We start from the raw sequence: 23,828 nt of genomic DNA on the forward strand, positions 1-23,828 counted from the left end.
ACCTTGGTAATTTTTGTTGTCCAGCCTAAAACCAATTTGAATCATTTCAGTCGAATCATAGAATAATTTGTGTTGGAAGGGACCTTTTAAAGATCATCTAGTCCAATTCCCCTGCCATGGCAGGGACCTTTTTCACCAGATCAGGTTGCTCAAATATGTTCAGAGATCCAGAGACACAGTTATGTCCCAGGTGGGTTCCAAGTTAGAACATCTTTTAGCCCAGTCTCTATCTGAGATACTTGGACCGTGGACAGGGTGGTTGTAGTTTAGTAATGCTGTTTATTTGGAGGGTCCAGCAACTGTTGTAACAAATTCTTAGGTTTGGGGTATATACCCCAAATACAAATTTGTACAAGCCCCCTTCAAGCCAGAGTTACCAGCCTCTGATAGAAATTGCCGAGGCTTTGTGTCACTGCAAGAGTTTCTTGGTCAGTGGTTTGCAATGTCTCATAATAATGTGAGTCTTAGCCTCAAAACGAACTTAAAAATGACTGATAAATTTAAGTGCTGGAATGGCAGCTGAGCTCTTCAGTTTAAGTGGCCGAAATCAAAATTACAGTTTAATATTTTCACTCTGCACAAGCCTGTGGGCAGTCATGCAAAATCTGAAACGGTTTAAGGAAAAGTTTAAATTCACTGCACTTCGTGGGTATGACCCATGTCAACAGCACTAGCAAGGGTGTGGAGAATGCTTGAATTCTGGTTTTGGCAGGCAAAGAGAAACCACATAAGAATATTTAAAGCGTAGTGTATTGTAGTTTAAAAATGAAGAGCCTGTGTTACATTAACGGCTACATGCTCTTAAAATCTGTGTTTCACTTCAGTTTGCTGTCTTCATTTGTTTTCTTTGTCCGCACAACTCTGTATTGTGGAACAAATTCACTGCTAAAATCAGGACTGGGAGTCAAGATGCAACCAAGGAACTGAGCCAGCAGAATTAATAAAATTCTACTTCGAAATTTGTTCTCGTCTTTTCTTTCTTTTTTTCTTCTCACCACAGAAGACTAATAGGGGTAAAAGTACGAACACTTTTCTTCCTCATTTTCATCTCTGAATCCTCTGGTCCAAATACCAGAAAATACTAATAGGAAAAAAAAATGTGCATTTGTTATGGAAGTGTAGTCTTGTAAGGCTTATAAATTAACTAGTGCTTTCACATCAAGACAAGGTAAAGAGACGCTGTCAATACAACCCTGGCCTTAAATTCAGATATACTTCAGCATGTTTCTCTATGTCAGAAGATGTAGTAGTGGTATTTCTGTTGATTTCCCAGCTGTGGGTAAGCATTAACTGCTTTTCTTTGTATTTGACATTTTTTGTGGTGGTCTCGGTTCCATTTCAACGAATATATTCTGTGTGCTTTTTTTATTGGGTAAGTCAGACTATTGAAGGCTGGCAAGGTAGCCATGGAAGGGTGGGGATTAGTAAGGAAAATGATGGACAGTCAAGCCCTTTTAATCTGAACTACTTTGTGTTTCCTGTGGTATGTAGTACTATCATCGTAACTGTGCTCTGTCTTTGGCTGATGTGTTTCAACATCAGTTTTTAAATTAAAATGATGAGAGACAGCTGTGCCTCTTATGGCCCTTTTCTTGCTGCTCACACTCTTAGAGCTTCATGAGAGGCTGACAGACAAAGCAGCTTCAGGAAGAGTGCAAAAGACAGAATTGTTCTACATCCAGATGTATTTCTGGAGTCTTAGCCAAGCATCGACTTTGCTAAAGAGCTCTCTGGCTTTGCCTCCTTGACTATGTAAATCATGAAAAATTCGCAACAGAGATCTATCCTGTAGAGTGGCATCCTTTCATCAAAAACATAGTCTTTGTGCACAATTAAAAAAAAATAATAAAACCCCCACCATAATTCTAAAGGTATATGGTATATGTTTTGTATCTTTCAGTGCATTTAATCCCAGTGAACCCCGTCAGGGAAGATGGGTTGAATCCAAAGAGCCGAAAGAGAATAATGCCTGATTTGCTGACTGAGCCTCCTGTAATAGATCCTGTTTATGAAGCTCATGTTTACTGCAATATTCCCACCATTGCTGAACGCAGCATGGAAGGTAAGTTCTGTGAATGCAAATGACGGTTTAGTGGATTGTTGGAAACAATAACTGTGCGTTGTCAGTTCTTTGGTGCTTGGAGGACGTACAGCAAACACCAACTGGTTGCTGAATAATGTTAAATCATTCAAAATATGCTATTCTTTGTTTCCTTGCTGTTGTCTGAGTTTTGGAAGTCGTTCTGTTTCTAGTCAGTGGTCAACTGGAGGCCTATTTGAAAGGGATGGGGGAGAGAGAGAGTTTGAATGGTAATTCTTATTACAAGTGAGCTGCATTGCAAGGAGTTGACTTGGAATTCTGATAAAAATCTCAGAAGTAATTAATTTTGGGACTCCAAACCATTAGATGTAGTCAGCTAGAAGGTGCATTTGCATTCTTCACCCTGTAGTGGATACAGCAGCAAGTTAGTCTGAATGAATGTCCTTATTAGCATATCCCACTAATGCATATAAAATGAATTACCAAGTAGTATATCAAAAACCTCCACATTAGGCATGCTTCAAAATCTGCCGTTATGATAGGGGTCCGGAAGAAAGGCACCATAAAAGTAGGGTAACCTTATTGTGTTGGCAGAGTTCAGTGCTTGAGTAATGGCTTGTATGCTTGTTGGACTTTAGATGTAATATGGAGAATGTGCTAAGAACCTGAGTCTTTGTATAGGTTGTCTTGGAATGTAAAGTAAAATCTTTCTTAAGATGGTAAGTTACCATTTCTTATGGTTTCTGATTTTTTTTTTCCTAGCAATACCAAAGCTATCAAGCTAATTATACCTGGTTTTTTTTCTTAAAGAAAACGTGTGCAGGGGAAGGATTAGGTAAAATTTACTTAAATTTTTACTTTTTTTTTTTCCTTCTTTTTTTATTGTTTTCTTTCTTTCTTCACTTTAGGTCATGCACCTCATTATTTTAAGCTAGTGTCAGTTCAAGTGTTGATTCGACATGGTGATAGGTATCCACTATATGCCATTCCCAAGACAAAGAGACCTGACATTGACTGTATGTTGTTGCCTAGCAGGTAAGATTCTTTGCTTTTATCATTATTAAGCCTGTGTTTTGCTTGATAATTATTTTTTTCCTCTTCAGGAAATAATTTGTGTTGCTTGAAGTACATTGAGACTTCCAATCTTTGTGTGGTGTCGTGGATTAAGAAAAAAAATAAAATCAGTGGTTACAGTATTTCCTTTGAAACAGGAACTACTACCTGTTACCAGTTCAGACCAGAAGAAATTCTTGGTATTTCTTGAAAAAGCAGAAGCTGTTTACTCAAATGTTTAGATTACTGTTCCTCTTGTCTAAATTTCTACACGTTTTCAAAATGTAAGCGTGCTTCCTTTTTGTGTGAATGCAGAAAGGTCCCCGTTCATCATTACCATAGGAAAATTGATATTTGTGTGTTATGTTACTGTTGTTTTTCTTTGACTTTTCAGAAATATAGGTTATCAGGTTCCCTTTAATGATTTGGTTCAAAGTTGGGAGAAAAAATGGGGGTTGCACATTTAACTATTAAATTACAAGTTAAACAGAAAGTGTGCTGTTTGCTACTTGAAAACTACCATTTTCCTGTAGCTACCACTCGCCGTTCAAAACTCCCACAGAAGTTAGTCCTGTCTGACTGCCATTAAAGCATCATTGACCTTTCTGTTTCAGTATAGCGATCTTCTGCCTGACATCATGTCTTTGGAGCTTGCTGATGCTTGTCTTCATACCTGAGCCAGTTTGAGCTGTAGACATGGTGGGAATTGCTGCTTTTCCTGGTGGAAGAGCCTTTCTTTCCTGTTTAGAGTTTACTCATCACTGAAGGTGAATTATGGTGTAGAGCTAGCACAGAGCACCAGAAATGATCGCTGATGATGTAAATCACTAACCTTTACCCTAGCTTGCTTGATTACACATGTTTTTTCTCTTGTTAAGTAGGATTTGTGGTATTACTTAATTTTTTCTTTCCTACTGAGTACTTCCCAGTGAACTTACTGAATACTTACAGTTAAAATTTTTTCTTTATATTTTCTATCAGTTGTGTTAGCAAATCCTCTAGAAAAATCTACGCCTTAATGCTGCTGCCCACTCTGCAGTGTCAGATGTGGCGATTTCAGGGACTGGGGGCTGTGTCTGCTTTGTGTGCCTGCACATTAATTACTTGGGAAAAGAGGCATAGTACGTCTTCTGATCTACTGGTATATAAAACAGGGTAGATACACCAATAAATACCTTTTTCCAGAACAGTGTGGAATTTCCTCAGTCTTTAAAGAAATAACGTTCTTGCGTTTCTGGTGTAGAATTATTCAGAATTGGCTTTTTACTCTTGTTACGCTGAAAGTGCTAACAGCACACTGAAAGTATATTTCTGACTTGGGTATATCAAATGCACATTTCTTTTTTGATGGATTCGTGGGCTGTGTTCCTTACGTTTTTTTGTAGCTTCCTGTCATCAGTAGCATTTATGATTTTATCTTTTAAATCTGAAATTCTCTGTGCTTTCAGCTTTTCTTCAGTGGGCTTGACTCAAAATAACGTCTCTGAAGGAGAAGATGGGTTATGGTGTGCTTTTTAGGTTTGTTGCTAGCTAGTCTGGGGCAGTTGCATTTAAAAACCGAACCAGTTTTCATATCTGGTCCTGTGTCAGTTTTGTCAGTTTCTGGCTCAAGTATATTAAAACGCAAACACAGTAGGAGTGTTGCTAAAATACGCTGAAATGACATGAAAGAACACCTGAAACTAGTTAAGTGTACCTTCATCTCATACTTGTAAAGGTGATGGGAAGCTTGATTAAAGAGGCTTGCTAACTAGATAGATACGGTAGTGGACACGAAAGCTGGCAGAAAATGATCAGCGAATTGGATCTTTCTTTGAAGAAAACTGAAATAGGTTGCTTTTATTTTCAGATATCTGGCTGCATAAAAGAAATTGCCCTTGTTATTAGTAGGAGTCCTGAAACTTGCAAGTCGTGCAATGGTGTCTTCAGTTGTAGCCAGTGTTGTAATGCTATTTGGCGTGAGTAATTGAAAAGTAAATGTTATGGCTGAATCAAGCTACTGTTGTGGTGGTGGGAGTAATCCTATGAAAGTTTGAAACCATCATCAGTTGTAGCCCATCCATGTGTCTGCCTGTTCGTAGGAAACAGGCTTAGGAGCTCCTAAGTTATATTCAGGCTGCCCTATCTATCTGCCTACATTTTGTATGAATATCTAAACGGAGGAAAATTTACAATATTTTTCCCCTCTAAACAGAGGAAAAAGTACAGTATTCCACGTAGGTACACTTTTGTCTACAACATACAGAAGTATACATACCAAAACCTATGTATACATTTTCGAGAGGAAAATGGGAAGGCTAGATACGAGGAATCTGCTTTTTATAGCTAAAGCCATTGGAATGTAGAAGATGCAAATAACTTCAAATTTCACTGGTTTTAGAGTGTATATATGTACCCACACCTTTCTTAGCTGCTTGGTACAGGTATCAAAATCCAAAACTGAGCAAAACCATATCCTCCTTTTTTTGAAAGGAGACCACTCTTTTGGAATGCCTCTGTGAGTACAAACTGAAATACCCGCTTTTCTGACTGTACTAAGTTTTACAAGTGATAGTGATCTGGCAACTTCTAAATAGTCCGATTTTTTTTTTTTTATTATTGTTTCCTCTGCTATCCTGTGGGCTGCTTCTTTTCTGTAGTCATAATTCAACTTCCACCAAAATGCTGGTTTGTTAAGAAGTGGCGTTCAGTGGTCTTACCTGACATCCTCCACGAGAAGTGAGATTTCTTTGAGAGGTGCCCAAGCCCAGCAGCGTGCTGTGCCTGCTGTAAGCTGACGGGCTTTCTGAGGTTAGATATGCAGGCAGGAGACCAAACTCCAGTTCTTTCTACCGTAGAACTGAGTGGGCAATTAATTTCTCTAACAAGATGAAAAATGAATCATTTGCTAATGGCTCTGATAACATTTATGATGACCTGCCTTCAAGGGGTGAGAGTATATTCAGCATGAAATACTAAGTAAAGTATGATCCAGATTCCTTTTGGAGTTCTTAAAGGCTCAGATCTTCTTGATCTTGCTCAATATCTGTCACATTAGAATGAATGTGAGAAAACTTTATTGCAAAGACGTTAACTGCAAGTGGCAATGTTGGATGAGTAGCAGTATTTCTCAGTGTTGCAGTACCACATGAGGCCTCAGTTTTCTGTTTGTCTGAGAAGGTTTTATAGCTATTTCCACTTCAGTTTCAGGCAAGGAATATGACGTGAAGGCCCTGGAGTCACAAAAACTGTCGGTAAAAGGCAAGAGAGTAGTGCAGCTTTTTGCCACTGCCAACAGAACGACCAAGTGAAGCGGTTAAGAGGGCAGTGTCGGGACGCGAGGAGGCCAGCAGTGTCAATACCCTTGCCTGTTACTGGTTTATGAAGTGTTAGAGCATCAATGTATAGCTGATACGTCCCTTACAGTTCACAGCCACTAAAAATGAGTGGAGATCCAAAAAGACCTTCTGTCCTTGAGAACAAAGGTTATGTAAAATAGAATCTCCTGGCCGACTTAAAGGGCAGCAGGAAGATGAGAGGAGCTGGCTCTGTACCATTCTGTCCAGATGTGTTAATGCTGACCTTTCTAAATAAACCTAGAATTGCTACTGTGTGTGCCATAGCTTGGAATGGAACATTTATTACTTTAGCATCAGGAAGCTATTTGCTGCATTTGGCTGTCAGGCTTATATTTCTCTGTGATATAAATTTGGTGCTGGACTGTAAATGTCTACATTGAGAGTATTACAAGGTATATAATTGCTACCTTTGGACTGAAGGTTTCTTGATGCTATATAATGAAGTTGAGATGTCTGATTGAAACTCTGGCTTGTTTAAGCTTTCTGGACTTGAGTTTCAGATAAGTATGCTGCTCATATTCAGTCTGTTCTTTATTTGATTTGGCATTCAGCTGATGGAATTCATTAATTAAGCAGATTATGCTACAGCCCCATGGACTTCTAATGGGTATGCAGAATAGCCTTGTGGTCACGCTTCGGTTTTGTGAATTATGGATTGTGACATATAAGTGTGGAATGAATATAAACAAATGGATTAAATGCTTTGGAGATTTCTTCCATCTAAAACTTCAATTAATGTTATTATTATTATTTTCATTGTTCTGGATGCAAATTTCCAAAGGGAACTGAATAATATGTACTTTTTTCCTCAAGAAAATTAATTGGATGATGTTATGGAAATCCTTTCATTGTAGTGTTTGCTTATGGGGGGGAATAATTTATCTCCCACTTCTTTTTCCCCTTTGTATCTTACATTTACAGTGTAAAAAGTTTTTTTTTTTAAAAAAAAAAAGAAGCAACATTGTTTCTTCATTGAATTTGTATGCGAGAGAGAGAAGAAATGCTTTTTGTAAGATGCTAAAATGATTTCAGGAGACTGCTATAATGTGATAGTATGCTAAATTAATTAGCATATGCTTTAAGGCATTTTGAGAGGTGTTGATGTTAATCATAAGCAGCTTACTAACAAATACTTGAATTTTAGGTTCAATATGCACATGTCTTGAAACTGCCAGGAAAATGAGAGAGAAAAGTGTGGGGGAAGCAAGTGTCATACTGTGAGCTGAAGGAGGTGTGGGTTTGACTTCGAACGAGGTCAAAGCATGATCCAGACAAGAATTAGGTGAAGAATCATTCATATTAAACACTATATGGAATGTTATTTTAAAGTCACATTTAAGCTAGATGTATACAGTTCCACATATTACGTAATTTGACATCACCCAATATTGTAGAAAAATCTGAGATCTTTACTATATGCACGGATTTGGGTGTTGACTTACGTCTCATCAGCTAAATAATAGCTAGTAAAATGACTTGGAAATGCAAGTTTTAGGGACAAAACAGGAAGAACAGACTCTCAATTAACTGTCATGACTTCAAAAATATTTTTGTACAATTTGTGAACTGAAAACGCAGTTCCAAGTGAATTAGGCCTCCTGAGGCCTCTTCTGCCTTCCGTAAAGACTCAGAAGAGCAGTGAGGTAGACTGGATAACTACAGAGTTTGTTATAAAAATGTAAGAGCTTTGTGAATGTAATGTGAATGTAAGACCTTTATGAATAAATAAGCCCCAACAGTACTAATGCTGTCTTGGGGATCTCTTTTGTAGGCTACAATAATCTCTTGTTGTTTTTAGTAGCTCTTTCCATTCATCTGCCTGCTAAAAAGGAAACAGTATAGTTCTTTGAGCAGAGACATTTTTGGTCTATTTGAACTTCACAGAAAACACGTTATTTTTGCTTGAAGTAATAAAATAGTCATTTGCATTTTAAATAAAGAGAAAAGGGACTTGCTTTTAGGCACAGTTAGCAGACAGAATCTGGTATTGTTACAAAAAGGTAACGTGAATTTGTCAGAAGCTTGGTGTGTGCCTGGCATGGTCACGTTTACTCACCGAGTGACACTGAAGGTTCTGCAGCTCCTTGTGAGAAGTTTGGTCCTTTTGGCTTTTGCAAGTTCTGCATTCACTAGCATAAGTGACATTTGCATAGGTAAATCCCATTTGTAAAGGGAAAAAATAAATCAGTATCTCATTTGTATCATTATCTACCTCCACAAGCTCTTTCCTGAAGTATATAGATCTCCTGCAGAACTGTACTGTGCTGTGAGAGGACAGCACTGTGCAGCAACATAGGTAAGATGAATAAAAAATATACCTGTCCTTAATTCTGTGATGCATCCGTAAGCTGCTGTTAGTTTTCTACTTGATTAACTATTCGGTTTTAGCTTTTAAATAAATGATTCTCAGTAATTGATCTCAGCAACTAAAGTATTTCTTCTATAGCAGTCCCTCTTTTAATCATAACCTTGACCAACATATTTTTGTGTCTGTAGAATTTTATGTGGTGACGAAGGTATATTATTGATGCCACTCTTAAATTTTTATGAACATGTAAATTACTAAATGTAACTAGTTGCATGTAGTCTTCAAGGAAAAAGGAAAATTTTATTGAAGAGTGTCATAGAATGGTTTGGGTTGGCAGGGACCTTCAAGATCATCCATTCCCAGCCCCCCTGCCATGGGCAGGGACACCTCCCACCAGACCAGGTTGCTCCCAGCCCCGTCCAGCCTGGCCTTGGGCACTGCCAGGGATGGGGCACCCACAGCTGCTCTGGGCAGCCTGGGCCAGTGTCTCACCACCCTCACAGGAAAGAATTTCTCCCTAATATCTGATCTAAATCTGCCCTCTTCCAGCCTCCAGCCATTCCCCCTGTCCCGTCACTCCATGCCCTTGTCAGAAGTCCCTCCCCAGCTTTCCTGCGGGCCCCTTTAGGCACTGGGAGGCTGCCATAAGGTCTCCCCGGAGCCTTCTCTTCTCCAGGCTGAACAGCCCCGACTCTCTCAGCCTGTCTTCCTAGGAGAGCTGCTCCAGCCTCTGACCATCTTCGTGGCCTCCTCTGGACTTGCTCCAACAGGCCCATGTCCTTGTTACGTTGGGGGCCCCAGAGCTGAAGGCAGCACTGCAGGGGGGTCTCACGAGAGCAGAGCAGAGGGGGAGAATACCCTCCCTCGACCTGATGCTTGCCCAGGATACAGTTGGCTTTCTGGGCGGTGAATGCCCATTGCCAGGTCATGCTGAGCTTCTCGTCAGCCAGCACCCCCACGTCCTTGTCCTCAGGGCTGCTCTCAGTCCGTTCTCTGCCCAGCCTGTGTCTGTGCTTGGGATTGCCCCGACCCGTGTGCAGGACCTTGCACTGAACCTCATGAGGTTTGCACAAGCCCACCTCTCCAGCCTGTCAGGCTCCCTCTGGATGGCAGCCCAGCTGATGGCAGAAATACACATGCTGTTCAAGTAATTGCACAGTACGATTTCTTTTGTGTGCACTTATTACAGTGTAGCAATGAAGAGATGACATTTTGGTATTAAAGCTTTTTAAGATCTTTACAAACAAGATATTTAAATGTTGAATAAGGATTTAAATGTTGGTCCGTTTTAATGCTAGTGCATGAAAACTACAGTATTAGATCTAGGATCTATTATCCCAGTGTTTAGTTTGTAAATAACAAAAAGGTAAGCTGAATTCATTATTTGAGGGAAAAGAAGCATCCTCAGTTTTGTTACAGATAACATTTATTTTACAAAAATAAAACCATTAAAAGGCAAATTAACAGACAGTAACATGGGAAATGAATGTTCAAAATTAGGAAAAAGTGTGGCTATTACTAGTGGTGTTGGATGAAAAGACATTCCACGTTCTGGCAGAATTTGAAATATTTATTATAGTAATACATTTCCCAGATGTGGTAGTTTACCCTCATAATGTGCAGCAAATTACAGAAGGGTATCTCTTTAGCCCATTTTTATTTTCTTGGTTACTTTTATAGAAATAAAATTTTAAGGATATTTCCATCTTTTCAACTATACAACTGAGTAATTTTCTTTGCTTCCTGATCAAACAGTCCCAGCAGTCTTAGCTGTGTTGCCTAGATACTCCATCTCCTGCGGCATCTGTAAATTGGCCAATTCAACAGGGGGATTCATATTCTAAATAAAAGACAGATCTTGGGGCAGGGAGGGGGAATCAGTTGTTTTCCAGTAGCTTGAGCAGTGCTGTAAATTTTGCTGTTGAGAAAAAGAATTTTTCATTTGCTCAGTTGTACGGGGCTAATCAGGAGAATTGCTGGTATGTTCAGAATTTGGTTACATACGTGAGGATTACATTCAGGATAAAAGCATATTGCAGCTGAAGATGTCTGTCCCCTCCAGGCAGAATGGCCCTTACTTCTATTGTTTGATCTTCATTTTTTTTCTTGCAGTATATTCCTACAATATATTTAACGAGAAGTAAGCTTTGAATTCAGCATTATGTCTGACAGTCATATTTCATAATTCACTTCTGCAAGCATGTGCTGAACCTGTGCCCATTTAAGAAGTAATATAATCCAAAGTTAAGTAACTTGCACCTGTGCGTGTATATTAATACATTGGAATATAACTTTATCCACCATCATGCATTTTTATTATTTCATCTTGGATGTTAGTTTATCTTGCTTGCCACTTTGTAGATAAATCTTTTTGCAAAACCTGATATTTTTCTTTCTTCTTTCCTTTCTTCCTTCTCACAAGTGATTGCTGACAGTTTTATCAGTATAGGTTTGATTCCATTAGTATTCAGGTTTTTGTAAGCAAAGCAGCAAAAGACACAGAGTGGAGTTCTTGTCGTTTTCCTGCACGTGTATTTGTAGAACTTGCTATAATTAAGTAAAAAGGATTTAAGGAAAATTGTGATTGACAGTTTATTCATATTTAGAGTTTCTTAAAGTGCAAAGGTTAGAAAATTGGTAGTTCAGCCTGCTACATCTGTAATAAGCTTAAAAAGCTATTTGCTAGTGGCTTCAATTTGATTTTCTCAATTTGATGATTGCATTTATAGATTGCACTGCTGGACTGTGAAAATAGTGAAACGTACAAAAAATACTGTTTGAAATCCACATCTGGAGCTGGATGAAGTTTTCTAATGTATGCTTAGTGCAACAGGGAGGCTCCACTGCTTCAGGAAGGAACAAAGCCTTTTTGATGTGCCTCTGCTTCTCAGATATTAATCTCCATTCGCGTTGTTAAAATTATAAGGTACAGAAGCAGCTGTGGATTTAGACTGTTGTAAATTGGCTGGCTTTCCTTTCAGTGTGAAGTAAAAATGAAAAATTCTTTTGATATTTTAATCTCCTTTTGCTTTTTGTCTCATTTGGCATTTTTTCTCACTGGCAGTTGTACCATAATTTACTGTAACATTTTCCTCCCAAGATTTCCTCCCCCCCCACACCCCCCGGTAAATAATATACTGGAAAATTCAAATTTTATCAAATGACAGGACAATGAGCTTACCTTTCTAATGACGGAGGCAGTGATTTTCACGAGCCCCCTGTATGCGTGCTGTGAGCACAGCTCTGCAAGGGGTGCTTTCTCATTTAAGAGAGTTTCTTAGTTGGCTCTTCTATGTGAGCCTGAACGTCTTTCTCCTGGTAAACTTTGATTCCAAACACTTATTGATACTTTAGTAGTGTTATTGCTCCCTCTTGTGGTTCCTGCAACTCTGGAAGATTATTATTATTTTTCTTTAGACGTGATGTGTTTGTATCAAAAGTAGGTTATCATTCTAGCAAAGTGTAAATATGAACAATAAACACAACCTCCGGGCTTCAGTAAAAGTTCTCTGACAAAATCTGTCTGTCTTCTTTTTTGTGTTTGGGTTTGAGGGGTTTTTTTGGGGTTTTTTTTGGTGAGCAATATACAATATTTACCATATTCAGGCTGAAAGTCCTATTAAAATGAGAACTACCTGAGGCAGAGTTGGGTTGCCAAACAGTTTCAGATTTAATTCTGCACTGAAGTAGAGAGATGACTGTGTGACATTTAATGAAGAAATCCCTACTTTAGAAGTGTGATCATAGATTTATTTATTTTTTTTTAAGGTTTTAATCCCTTTCGATTACATTGTTTGTGGACTTCTTGTATATGTAGTTTTCAGCACAAGTCTATAGTGAATTTGAAATTTGCAGGACATTTTAAGAGATCTAAGCATTTTTTCACTGACTTGAATTCTGTTTCAGTGAGTTAACTCAGACATTTTTGGGTATATCTCTTCTCCCGTTGTATTCCATTACTTGCATTGTGGGGGTATCTGATCCATTTAAGTGCTAGACTCTTTCTTCCTGGGTACAATAGTACAATAGCCAAAACAACGACTTACAATTTTAACGGGGCCACTGGATACTACTTTCCAGGTACCACTTAATTGAGGTTACATGTGCTATTTGATTTGAAGCCTGGAGTAATTAAAAGTAAAGGCTGAGATTGTAATCAGCATTCTACAATACAAAACTTGAGAATCCCTTCAAGATCATCTACTTAAAATACTGGTTAATTGAACCCCTTTAGATTGTTAGTGCCTTTGGCTGTGGTGTTAAAGTGCAATGGTACTTCAGAAACTGGAGACAATGTATTTTTGGTAAGGAATTTATTTGGTTTTTTTAAAAAATTCACAACAGTATCAGTGACTGCATTAAAAAAACCCCAAAACAACCCAACAAAAAATCTTTCCAGATTACTTATGGAAAGGTATCGTAATTTTAATGTAACGAGACATCGGTTTCCCTACAGCTCTTTGGTAGTTAGTAAGTAGTTAGATTTCTTTTGCATACTTGCAAAAGCCCTGAGTAAGAGCAGATGTTGTCTCAGTGGGAAATAACCTCAGAGCATGAAATTTCAGAGCTGACATACTTAGAATACTTGACTCTCTTGAGCCGTTTTCCCACATGCTTTTGGAAGTTTTCAAATTTTGTTTTATCTCTCTAGGAAACCTTCTCATCCAGAGCTTGAAGCTTTCATTAAACACATGTCCCGAGGGTCTGCAGCCCAAATGGATGGTTCCCTGAGCAGCCTGCCTCGCTACCCGAGTCATTCTTTGTGCGAAATGGGAGAGCTTACACAGACAGGTAAGTTTCTGTAGCAGCTCCGTCTTTACTTCTGCAGTGTTAAATACAGTCTGCTTGAAAAGGGATCTTCTGGTTTTGTTTATATCGAAACAAATGCTTTTTTATGGGAAACGTATAATGTTGGTCATAGCCTAGGTTATGAAGCTGGGATATGAGTAAAGTATTAGACTTTCTACTGTGAAAGTGCTAACAGTTCTAGAAACCATGCTTTATCCTATAGCTTGCCAGTTCTGTTACAGATTGATCACGCTTGGCATCTCTTTTGTCTTTTATTTGTAACAAGTCTGAGCCCCTCTCCTTGGTGTTGTTCCCCACCACAAAATTGCTTTGGCACCCCTGTCAACAGCAGCATCGCTCAGTCTCTCCTGAGGAAGTTCTGGTCCTCTGTTCCTGATGGGTTTGTAATTCGGAGTGGCCCTGGAACTGAAGAACAATGGCTTAGTTGCCAGTTTTTACCTGCGATGTAACTACTGTGTGCCCTGCAAGAGATTCAGATGTTACAGACAAATTTGTTGCTCGTATCATGGAAATAGAAAAACTTTATATGTCTGGTGCTTTTCTCCTTCTCCCCCCACCCTGCTCCAAACTTTATAATGAAGTTCCAGGAGCATGTTTTCTGGCGTATTTATTTGTGTATAATTTCACTGCAGGAAAATGAAACTTATTTTTTGTCATCTATCAGTTCTGCTGAGCTAGTTTTTGGGAGAAAAGGTAGAACTAGCAGCAATTAAATTCCAGCCAACTTTTTTAAAAAGTTAAGCTTTGACACTTTATTAATGCTACCACTGAGAGAAAGACTGCTGAACTCTGGTAGTGAACGTATTATTTGGTTTATGTGTACCAAGAGGGTAGGGGAGATGGGAGGTAACTGGAAGTGTTGCAGTCAGGGATTTGACTATGTAGAAGAAAGTATGTGGAGAGCTGGGAGTATCGTGGTGCTGGGGGCATTGCAAATGTTAGAAGGAGGTAAAGCGTTTGGGATTGGAGAGAGGAACTGGAGGTACCGCTGGATCAGAGCAGTGATAAAAGGGCCATTTGGAAGAGGTCTGGGACTGATGTCAGCAGGCAATAGAAAATAGGAGGGGAACAAAAGGTAAGAAGACAGAAGTATAGAAACAAGTTGCCCCTTCGTAAGAAACAGATTTTTCACAGGTTCTGCAGCTCTTGGAATTGTGTTCTGCCGGAATAGCCAGGTGAACTGGCCAAGTCCCAGTGTGTGTTTGCTGCACTTAATTCATGACAGTGCCTCAAAAATGAACATACAGAAGCGCTTTCCCACAAAGGTGGAAACATAGTGTTGCACAACTGGCTAGAAACACGATTGTGAAAAGGGTTAGTCACATGTGGATTTTTCTCTTCAACATTCATTACTTTAATTTGAAAATTCACATCAGTAATACTTTTCCGTTCTCCTGTGTCATTTCGAATTTAAGCATTGATCTGTTCCACTTTATTCCCAAACCATGCTTTTAACTGTGTTGCTCTTTCTATCTTAAATACCAATGACTGAAAGAGTGTAACATAGTGGAACTCCTCCCAGTGCAGCACATTGTGTGTGAAACTGGGTTCATCGGTGCACACAGCTTGTAACCGAGTTGGTACCTGAGGCTCCTGTTGCCTGTAGCAAGTTACAGAGATGTTCTAGTGCTTAAACGGTTTGTGCCTGTTGCTTTGCTGCTGTGGGAGGATAACGCAGGCGGGGTGGATTCCGGAGTAAAGGCTTTGGTGTGTGAGCAGGATGCACACCCTCTTGCTTCCCAGCTAGGTAAAGGCAGAACGTTAGGGTAAGAATTAACAAGCTGTTTGAGTACTGCCTGAAGGAAGATGGAGAAGGAAGTTCGATGCGATTGCCACACCTCACCACTCTGTTCTGTGAGTTTACACACTAGTTTACACTCTGTGTATTCATGTCCTGACTGCTGGTAGTTTTACTGGCTACTATAAATTTGCAAATTCGCTGCCTGTCTGGAAACCTGACTTGGGTGCAGTCTGGATCCATTTTCATAACCATCTTACTTTTATAGTCATGTGAGACCCATTCAGTCTGTGTCCCTAGTCCAAAGAACAAACATTAAACCACTAAGGTTTTAAACAAATGTTGTGGAGCTAGCTCTTTCTATCGGTATCTCAGTTTAGCTCCTAGAATCTGAGAGGTACTGAAGAATAGCAGGTATCTCATATTTCATACAATTTTTCTAAGAGTCAAGCATAAGTGAAGTTCCGTTTTGGTGTTAATAACAATTTTAACTAATTGTTCATTTATTAGTAAGACTGCCAGCTGTATTTTTTTTTCTGCAGAACTAAGAAGATTCTAATCATGTGTTGTAATTTCTTAAAAAAATCTATTTCAGGGGTTGTGCAACACTTGCGAAATGGACAACTATTACGAGAAATTTATATAAACAAACATAAGCTGCTTCTGAGTGACTGGACAGCAAAACAGCTCTACTTGGAGACAACAGGAAAAAGTCGAACCCTGCAGAGTGCACTGGCACTGCTCTATACTTTTTTGCCAGATTTTGACTGGAAGAAAATTAACATGAGGCATCAGTGGAGCACCATTTTTTGCTCCGGAAGCTGCGACTGTCCTATGCGAAACCACTACCTAGAAGAGGAGCAGCGCAGACAGTACAGTTTACGGGTGAAAAACAATGATTTGGAGAAAATATATGTGGATATGGCAAAGATTGTAGGCATTCCCACCAGGCAGCTGAGAGCTTCTAACCCAATAGATTCTCTCTTGTGCTATTTTTGCCACAATGTCAGTTTTCCGTGTACCAAAACTGGCTGCATTGGTATGGAACATTTCAAAGTAATCAAAAGACATCAGCTGGAGGATGAAAGAGAAAGACAGGAGAAGAAACTGTATTTCTTGTATGCACTATTGGCTACTCATCCTCTCCTCAACCAAACTGTTAATCGGCTGCAGCGTATTGCAGAAGGCAAGAAAGAAGAAGTATTTGTTCTTTACTCGGCACATGATGTCACGTTGTCACCTGTTCTTAGTGCCTTGGGCATTACAGAGGCCAGATTTCCTAGATTTGCCGCCAGATTAGTTTTTGAGCTGTGGCAGGATGGGAAGAGACCCAAAGAACACTTTATCCGTATCCTGTATAATGGCGCTGATGTCACATTCCAGACCTCATTTTGCAAGGATTATTATAAGCGTTCCAACAAGCCAATGTGCCCACTAGAAAAATTTGTCAACTTTGTTAAGAGGGATATGTTCTTAATTTTTAATAGCACTAGTTATTATGATGCATGTCGCAGAAGACCGCTGTAGGGAAGGGAAATGAAATGGAAGCAATAGTACTTGCGTATCGGTGAAAGTCTGTATTCTGGTTGAGGCGTGGTTCAGTTTTGTTATTTCTTGTATTGATACGTGTAAGTACAAAAGGATATTGCTTGAAACGGTCTTCAAATAATTATATTTTCATTCAGACTGCAGATGGTCTCCAATAGAAGAACAAATACTGTGGAAGCATTTTGTGTATGTGTATGCTCACATATGCTCTGTTAACTATAATGATAAATCACGTGGGCTACTGTCACCTGGACGTCACTTGATAACAAGTGAGAGAGCATAGACTTTGTTTCTCTGTATTCCAGAGCAATACTTGGAGAAGTTTAAAACCAAAACCATTCTTTTTTTCACCACCATCTCACAGTCATTTTAAGCGGTTTGTATCAAGGTCTTTAGGAATTCCAGGCATCTGCATTATAAACCATTTGTAAGGAGTTCTTGAAGCTCCCTACTGAAGGACAAGCCTTTTAATGTTTAGAGGCACGTCTTTAAAGCAAAGTGCATGTGTGTATCTGTACATACTTACCTGAGCATGTACAAATGAGCGTGTGCCTTTTTGACCTCACAGACCTATAAATACCTTGCTGTTGTTGCCAGTGCCAGAGCAGGGTGTACTGGAAAATGGATACAAAACTCTATTATTTGATCGCACTTTCAGCACTTTGAATAGTTCAAACACAGTCTAGAAATATGTAAAGGTCTTGTGACATTAAAATAGATAGCAAACGCCAACATTACCACTAGACCTGAGTGGGAAATTAGGATTAGAAATCAGTCTTACGGTGAAGTGTTGGGCTCTTTCCCATTGTGAACGTGTTCAAACTGCTGTGCTGTGGAACAAATCAGTGTTTTAGGAATTTGATATAGTGACTGCTTGAGTCTAACACTAAGAAAATTTTGTAGTTGAGTTAGTATTTTTATGGACTAGGAAGATCTTATTTTGTAAGATCAGACTTGTACATATTGTACTGTGTGTATTTATAACACAGTAGATGTTTCTTACTTGTTTAGTTTGTAAAGACTTGTGAAACTCACTTTTAAACATTTTTTCCCCTTGATCAGGACGTTTAGACTTAAGAATAAACTGTCTTTTATGGATAACTTGAACAATGAGTAGATATGAAAACTTGTACTTCAAACTGTTTTCATCTCTAGGAGTAGTAAATTTAGAACCAATTTTTAATAGAACTGATAGAAATTTTGTAATGGTGGAGGGTTTTTATACCTCTAGAAATAATTTAGCCTGTGACTTGTGATTCAATGGTGCTAGTTTATCAAAGAAAGCATAAATCAGCATAAGTTCTTTGACTATTGGCATTCCACTCTCTCTGCTTTCAATGCTGCATTTGGACATGTTTCTTTAAATAAAATTGTGGGGACTCTTTGTATACTTGTGTGTTACGTTTATTCTGATTTCCTTAGCTGTTTGCAGTAACAAGTCAAGTATTGTGGTGTTAAGCAGCTTGTTGCATTAGTAACTTCTGCTCTTAATATGTTCTGGTTCCCAGTCTAAGGAGGAGCGGGTAAACATTTTGTGAGTACTGAAGTAGAAATAATGATAGAAAATCCGGGGCTGTTGTACCACATTCTAATGTGTAACTTCTGCAAACGTTTCCTTTTTAAGGGACTAGCTCTGTTAGTCATCGTACGTGTTTGTGTGCTGGAGGGCAAACAGGAAGAGAGAATCTGAAAGCTGAGCTCACTTGGTATAAATGATGTGACTGGACTGTTTGTCCATTAAGGTACCAGATACTCCAAAGAGCTGTCGAACTATCAGCAGAAGGCAGCTATAGCTCTTCGGCATGTTACCTGTTGGGGCTTCGATGCTGTTTGGTGACCATTTGCAGGAATGATGCTGAAGTGCAGAAAACATTATTGCGGGCATATCATTGATGTTTCAAGTGTGTTATTTAGAAACGTTGAACCCTTAACAGCTTCTGCAAATGCCAGTCTTCTGTCTTCAAAAGCCTGTGCTAAGAATATCATCTAACCTTGCATTTTGTCCTGAAGACAGACCACAGAAGTGTTTTCATTTCCTTGTCCATTGATCTGAGATCGTGCAAGATCTTTGTCTGTTATAGGCGTTCTGAAATGTAGCCATGAATTGGAGAATATGTGAATTTGGATGGATTTCTCATTTATTTGGCTCAAAGAAGCATTGAGGTCCCAGATATTAATGGATATTGCAGCTGTTTTCCAAACTTCTAGCTTAACTATTTCGTAGAGCAGCAAAAATACACTGATTGTATAGACCTTTGGTTGCTGGTCAACTAATAAGCATTATGCTTGAAGTCTGAAGTAGACCACGGGGTTAATCCCCCTAGGTAACTCAGTTAAGTTGGACGCCAGAAAATATGTTCATCTGTATTGTCATACATCAAGAAGGAAGTGAGACAGATGCAGAAACATCAGGTTCTATTAATAGCTGCAGTTCCTCAGATTGCTGCAGAATGTCAAGTGTTTGTCTTTTCTGGATGTCTAATCTAAATCAATGCTGCTGTGTTGAAGGATGTCCCTAATAACAGTGGTAATGGTGAAAATGAATTGTTGCTATTGTCTAGCCAGAGTTCTCCTTATGCTTAGAGAGGTATGGGAATGGATAATTCCTCATTTATGTTAACTCTTCCTCAGCCTTCATGAAAGTCAGCGTGGTTCTGTATGACTTACTGTCACGTTAAGAAGGGAGTTTCCTCAAACCCTTTATATTTGATCGGCCTGTCAGTCTCCCAAGACAGATGAGACCCTTGTGTCAGACCAGCCCGTCCGCTACCTGCGTTTTGGCAGCCCGCTGGATCGGAGGGTGACTTGACTGACCTGTTCGGGGACCTCCGCTGACAGTGTCACCGAGTCACGTCCCTTCTGTCAGCTACTGGGATCTCTGGCAACTTACACAAAATGAGCTTCAGCTGAAGATCTTTGTGATGCAAAATGCAAGTTTGTGACAGAATAAGGTTCAGAGATTGCCGGTGCTAATAGAGACTGCAAAGCAGGCTTGAAGCAATACACCTGGTAACAGCTGGCATGGTTGGCCATAGAACAAAGTTCTTGCCCGGCGGGAGTCCCTGTAGGGGAGAAGACGGGTTCAGCCCGTCGACTGATCCCAGAAGTGAGGATGGAGTCTCCCCTGCTGTCGCGACGGAGGGAAGACACAGTCGCTCAATATGAGTGATCAGCAGACTTCGTTTATTGTACCTTACAGTCACCTTTTATGCCTTGTTATAATTAGCTCATACATATTACAAAAGTTAAGCTCATTATTGGTTAGTTGCCTAAATACCAAGCCCGCCGCTAGTTTCTCTTCTGTAGTTTTCTGTTCCCACCTGCAACATTCTTTTCCCACCGAAATCTTCCTGTTACTGTATAACAAGGACAGCCAAAGACAGTGTATTTTGCTTTACTTCAGATAAGCTGAGAGCGATGTGCATTTTTGTCCAGCCAGCTGGACTATGTCTATGTGACCCTTTTCAGCTAGTCAGTTATCCACACCCTGCCTTCTCCCCTCCTTTCCTTACTTTTTACACTTCATGGTATGTTACGTATTCATCACCGCGCACAGGATTGGTGACAAGTTTCTCGCTTCTAGCGCAAACCAGTGCACATCCTCAGACTGCTCTGCTGATGTGTTTTGCTCGCTGCACAGGCTCCGAGCGGGGTTTTCCCTCCCTGGGGGGCCGCCGTGTGCGTGTGCCGTTTGAGTCGGAGGTTGCAGTCTCCCACCACCACTTTTGCCTTTGTCCTACTTCCACCTTAGCAGCTTGGCCAGAACTTTCTCACGTGGAGGCTTCTTTCTGCATAATTTAGATGGGGAAAAGAACACCATTTATCTGCTTTCCCAAGGTTGACTCCCTTGGGATCAGAAGCCCTTTCAGTCATCAGTTTCGATGACTTTAGAGGCTGGATCAGCTTGACCTAAACTATGTGCACCAAAATGTTTAGTACATAGTTAAACACTAAATCGGAGTTTGGTAATTTGGGAGCGCAGACAGCAATTCCCCCCTTTTGGAGTTATTTTGGCCCAAGAGCAGTTACATTTAGGTGGAGCTTTAGTGATTAGTCGTACATATCTTTGTTGCGGATTGGTATTGCGTGCCCAGTGAGGTGTGGTGGTACCTTGGAGGCAGGTAACTTTGGGATGGAGGCGTGTGTTAGCGTTACAATGAGATCATCTCATCCACGGAAAGCAGTTTCACCACGCTTGGTAGCTCAGTAGCAGGCACCTTCTCGTCTTCCCAGCTGTGGTACCAGCAAGTTGCCGTTCCTGCAGGGAGTACAGCAGAGCCCGGCCGCGGTGTCTCCTCCCCACCCTCCGTTATTCCTATCGGCCTGTGCCAAGCTGGCAGAGTGTGTCACGTAACGAGCTGTGGTAAAGGAGATTTCGTGCGTGCCAGCCATCCTGAAAACAATAACTGGATTTTACCCTAAAAAAGCTCTGTAATATTATGCTTCTGTTAGGTCCCGGTTTTCTCTAATCCCTCCCTCCCAAGTAATTTTCCCACACTTAGAAAGAACAAACCAGTATACAGTATATAAATGGAAGAGCAATGGCTGAATGAAACCCTTTTTCATAGAGAAAAGTATAAGAAAAGAGGTGTGTGGCCATAACAGACTGTAACAAGGTGAAAGGAGGAGTGCACTTAATAGGGGTTGATGTTTTGTCTTTGTCAGTTTCCCTGGTAGCATCCAGGCTGTAGAAGTTTGTACTGCATGCCTGCAGGGTAGTGAAAAGGCACCCGAGTTATTTTGACTGTTCCCAGTTGTTGATCTCCCTGCATGCTTTGGTCCCTCCTTTGAAGAAGAAACAAGGTTACATGAAAATTATCAGGTAAGTAACTTTTCTTGTTCCTATGGGAAATGCAGAGCATTTTGGTGTATTCTTATGGTTAGCTTACTTTAAACATATATATACATTGTTGTTAATGAAACTCCTCCAGAACTCCCACAAGAATTAATACCTTTATCATATTACAGTATGTCTGCTGTCCAGCCAGCTTTTGAATATCTCCAAGGATAGAGATCCCACAACCTCCCTTGGCAACCTGTGTCAGTACTCGGTCACCCTCAGAGTAAAAAGGGGAAAAAAAAAAAAAAAGTTTCCTTTATGTTTCAGGTGGAACCTCCTCTGTTTCAGTTCGTGCCCACAGCCTCTTCTCCTGTCACTGGGCACCACTGACTGAAAAGATTCCCTTTATCAAGATCCTCCCTTTAGATACATGCATTGATGAGATTCTCCCTGAGCCTCCTCTTCCCTGGGAGAAGCAGTCCCAGCTCTCGCAGCCTACCCTCACGTAAGAGATGCTTCAGTTCCTTAATCATGATGGCCCTTCAGCGGGGACTCTCCAGTAGCTCCATCTCTCTTGTTCTGGGCACGATAAAGAGTACGAAAGCTGTTTCAGACAAAGTGGTCTTCCACTTTGGCCAGGGCAGTGGTAAACAACCTGGAGTGGGGACTCTTAAGGAGTATCCGGAGCAAAATTTGGAAAGGTACAGAAGGGTCGGATTCTTCATATCATTTAGATGGCTGAAGATGCAGATCAGTTAGCAAAAGGTATCTTTTCCTGTCTTTTAATATTTTTGTGCTAACATAAGTAATTTTCCTTTTTTCCTGCAGCAGCTGGTGTGAACAAGAACTAACTTGCCATGTTGCTAGGACTTGCTTGCTTGTATGTCTGAGGGTCAGTGGGACAGGCATTACCAAATCTCTAAGGTAAAAAAACCCAAAACCCAAAAAGCTAATTATTCTTCTGTATATGTATAGTCCATTAAGATACGCTTGTCTCTTCTAAGCCATATACTCTGAGGATACAAAATGCTTCATACTTCTCCAGTGCCACTGAAAGAGCTAAAAGAGTGAGCTGCGGGGCTGAGATCCTTCTGACAAACTTCTGACTTGGCTATGGAGAAAAAATACACAAACTGCATTATCAAACTTGATTAATTATTGAGTTTTAAAGTTTGACCTAATTTTTGATTCAGTTTGCAGTTGTGAGTGGATTTATATTTGGACTAAGGTAATACATTTAACTGCCTCAACAATGGAAAGAGGAATTGGTGGGAATTTACTTATCCTGGAATTGATGAATACTCTTTCTATAAGGATACATTGATGAATTAGACCTACCGTCTGGGAAACGTTGACATGTGCAGTTGCACAGTTTAATCAAATGACAGAGCAGAAATAGAAGCTGCTGCTTTAAGGAATGCTGCTTGAGATCTTGTTCTTGCCTTGAAACTGATGTAGGAGTGGGATGCTTTGTTTGTGTGCGAACTGCAGTACTGATGTTTGAACATGTTGAGTATTTGTAGTGTGAGTGAAATGTGTGTAGTGTTTCCTCATAAAATTCAGCTTATTTCTCAGTGCAGTGCTGACGTGCAGTCTCTTTCCCCCACTGCCATTTGTTTCAGTTCTGATAGAATAGCGTTAGTTTCAAAGGCTCCTTGAACATTAAGAATGCCAAATGTCTTAGTTTGAGCTGTCATAGCCCGTTTTTGTATTTGGGAGTGGCTGAGAAGGCATCTAAATGCAAAATGCTCAGGTGTCAAGTAATACAGAAAGAAGGTTCTCTTGAAAATGCTGAGAGTAAGAGATGTGAAGAAAAAAAATAGAATGCCCTCTCGTAGCGGATTTCTGTTGTACGAAAATGGATTTGTGTGAATTAAACTGGAGAAGACTATGCACTTGCTCTGAAACTGCAACACTGTGGAAAAGTAGAATTAAACCCAGGTAAGCTGTAGGTGAATTTTATCTTGCAGTCTGAAAAAGAGGCCTCCTTCTCCATGGTTCAAACGAACGGTTGGCTGTTTATAGCAGATGCCTAAAATCTTGTGGGGTGAAGTAGGAATAATGATGACACCTGTGATGGTTAGTTTGAAGTAATTCACATTGCTAAACACACGTGTGTTCTCCAGGTCGTTACAGCTTTGCTGTCCTATGTACCAAATTCAGTCCTGCGCTTTCCAGCAGAGCAATTTTTGAGGTTAGCAAAGCCTATAGTA

General features: G+C 40.0%; 1 protein-coding gene across 8 annotated transcripts in view; it reads left to right on the forward strand.

The window, feature by feature from the left end:
- PXYLP1 (2-phosphoxylose phosphatase 1) overlaps nt 1–18,223 on the forward strand; it is a 57,494-nt gene extending 39,271 nt beyond the window's left edge. For all 8 annotated transcript variants that reach the window (XM_055723765.1, XM_055723766.1, XM_055723767.1 and 5 more), the window contains 4 exons: nt 1,901–2,062; nt 2,950–3,076; nt 13,392–13,531; nt 15,883–18,223. In XM_055723765.1, coding sequence (XP_055579740.1) covers nt 1,901–2,062; nt 2,950–3,076; nt 13,392–13,531; nt 15,883–16,814 — 1,361 coding nt within the window. In that variant the 3' untranslated portion in view covers nt 16,815–18,223. The remainder of the gene's footprint in view (nt 1–1,900; nt 2,063–2,949; nt 3,077–13,391; nt 13,532–15,882) is intronic.
- The last annotated feature ends 5,605 nt before the right edge of the window (nt 18,224–23,828 follow it).

Source organism: Falco cherrug, chromosome 11 (genome assembly GCF_023634085.1).
Source record: "Falco cherrug isolate bFalChe1 chromosome 11, bFalChe1.pri, whole genome shotgun sequence".
Taxonomy (NCBI): domain Eukaryota; kingdom Metazoa; phylum Chordata; class Aves; order Falconiformes; family Falconidae; genus Falco; species Falco cherrug.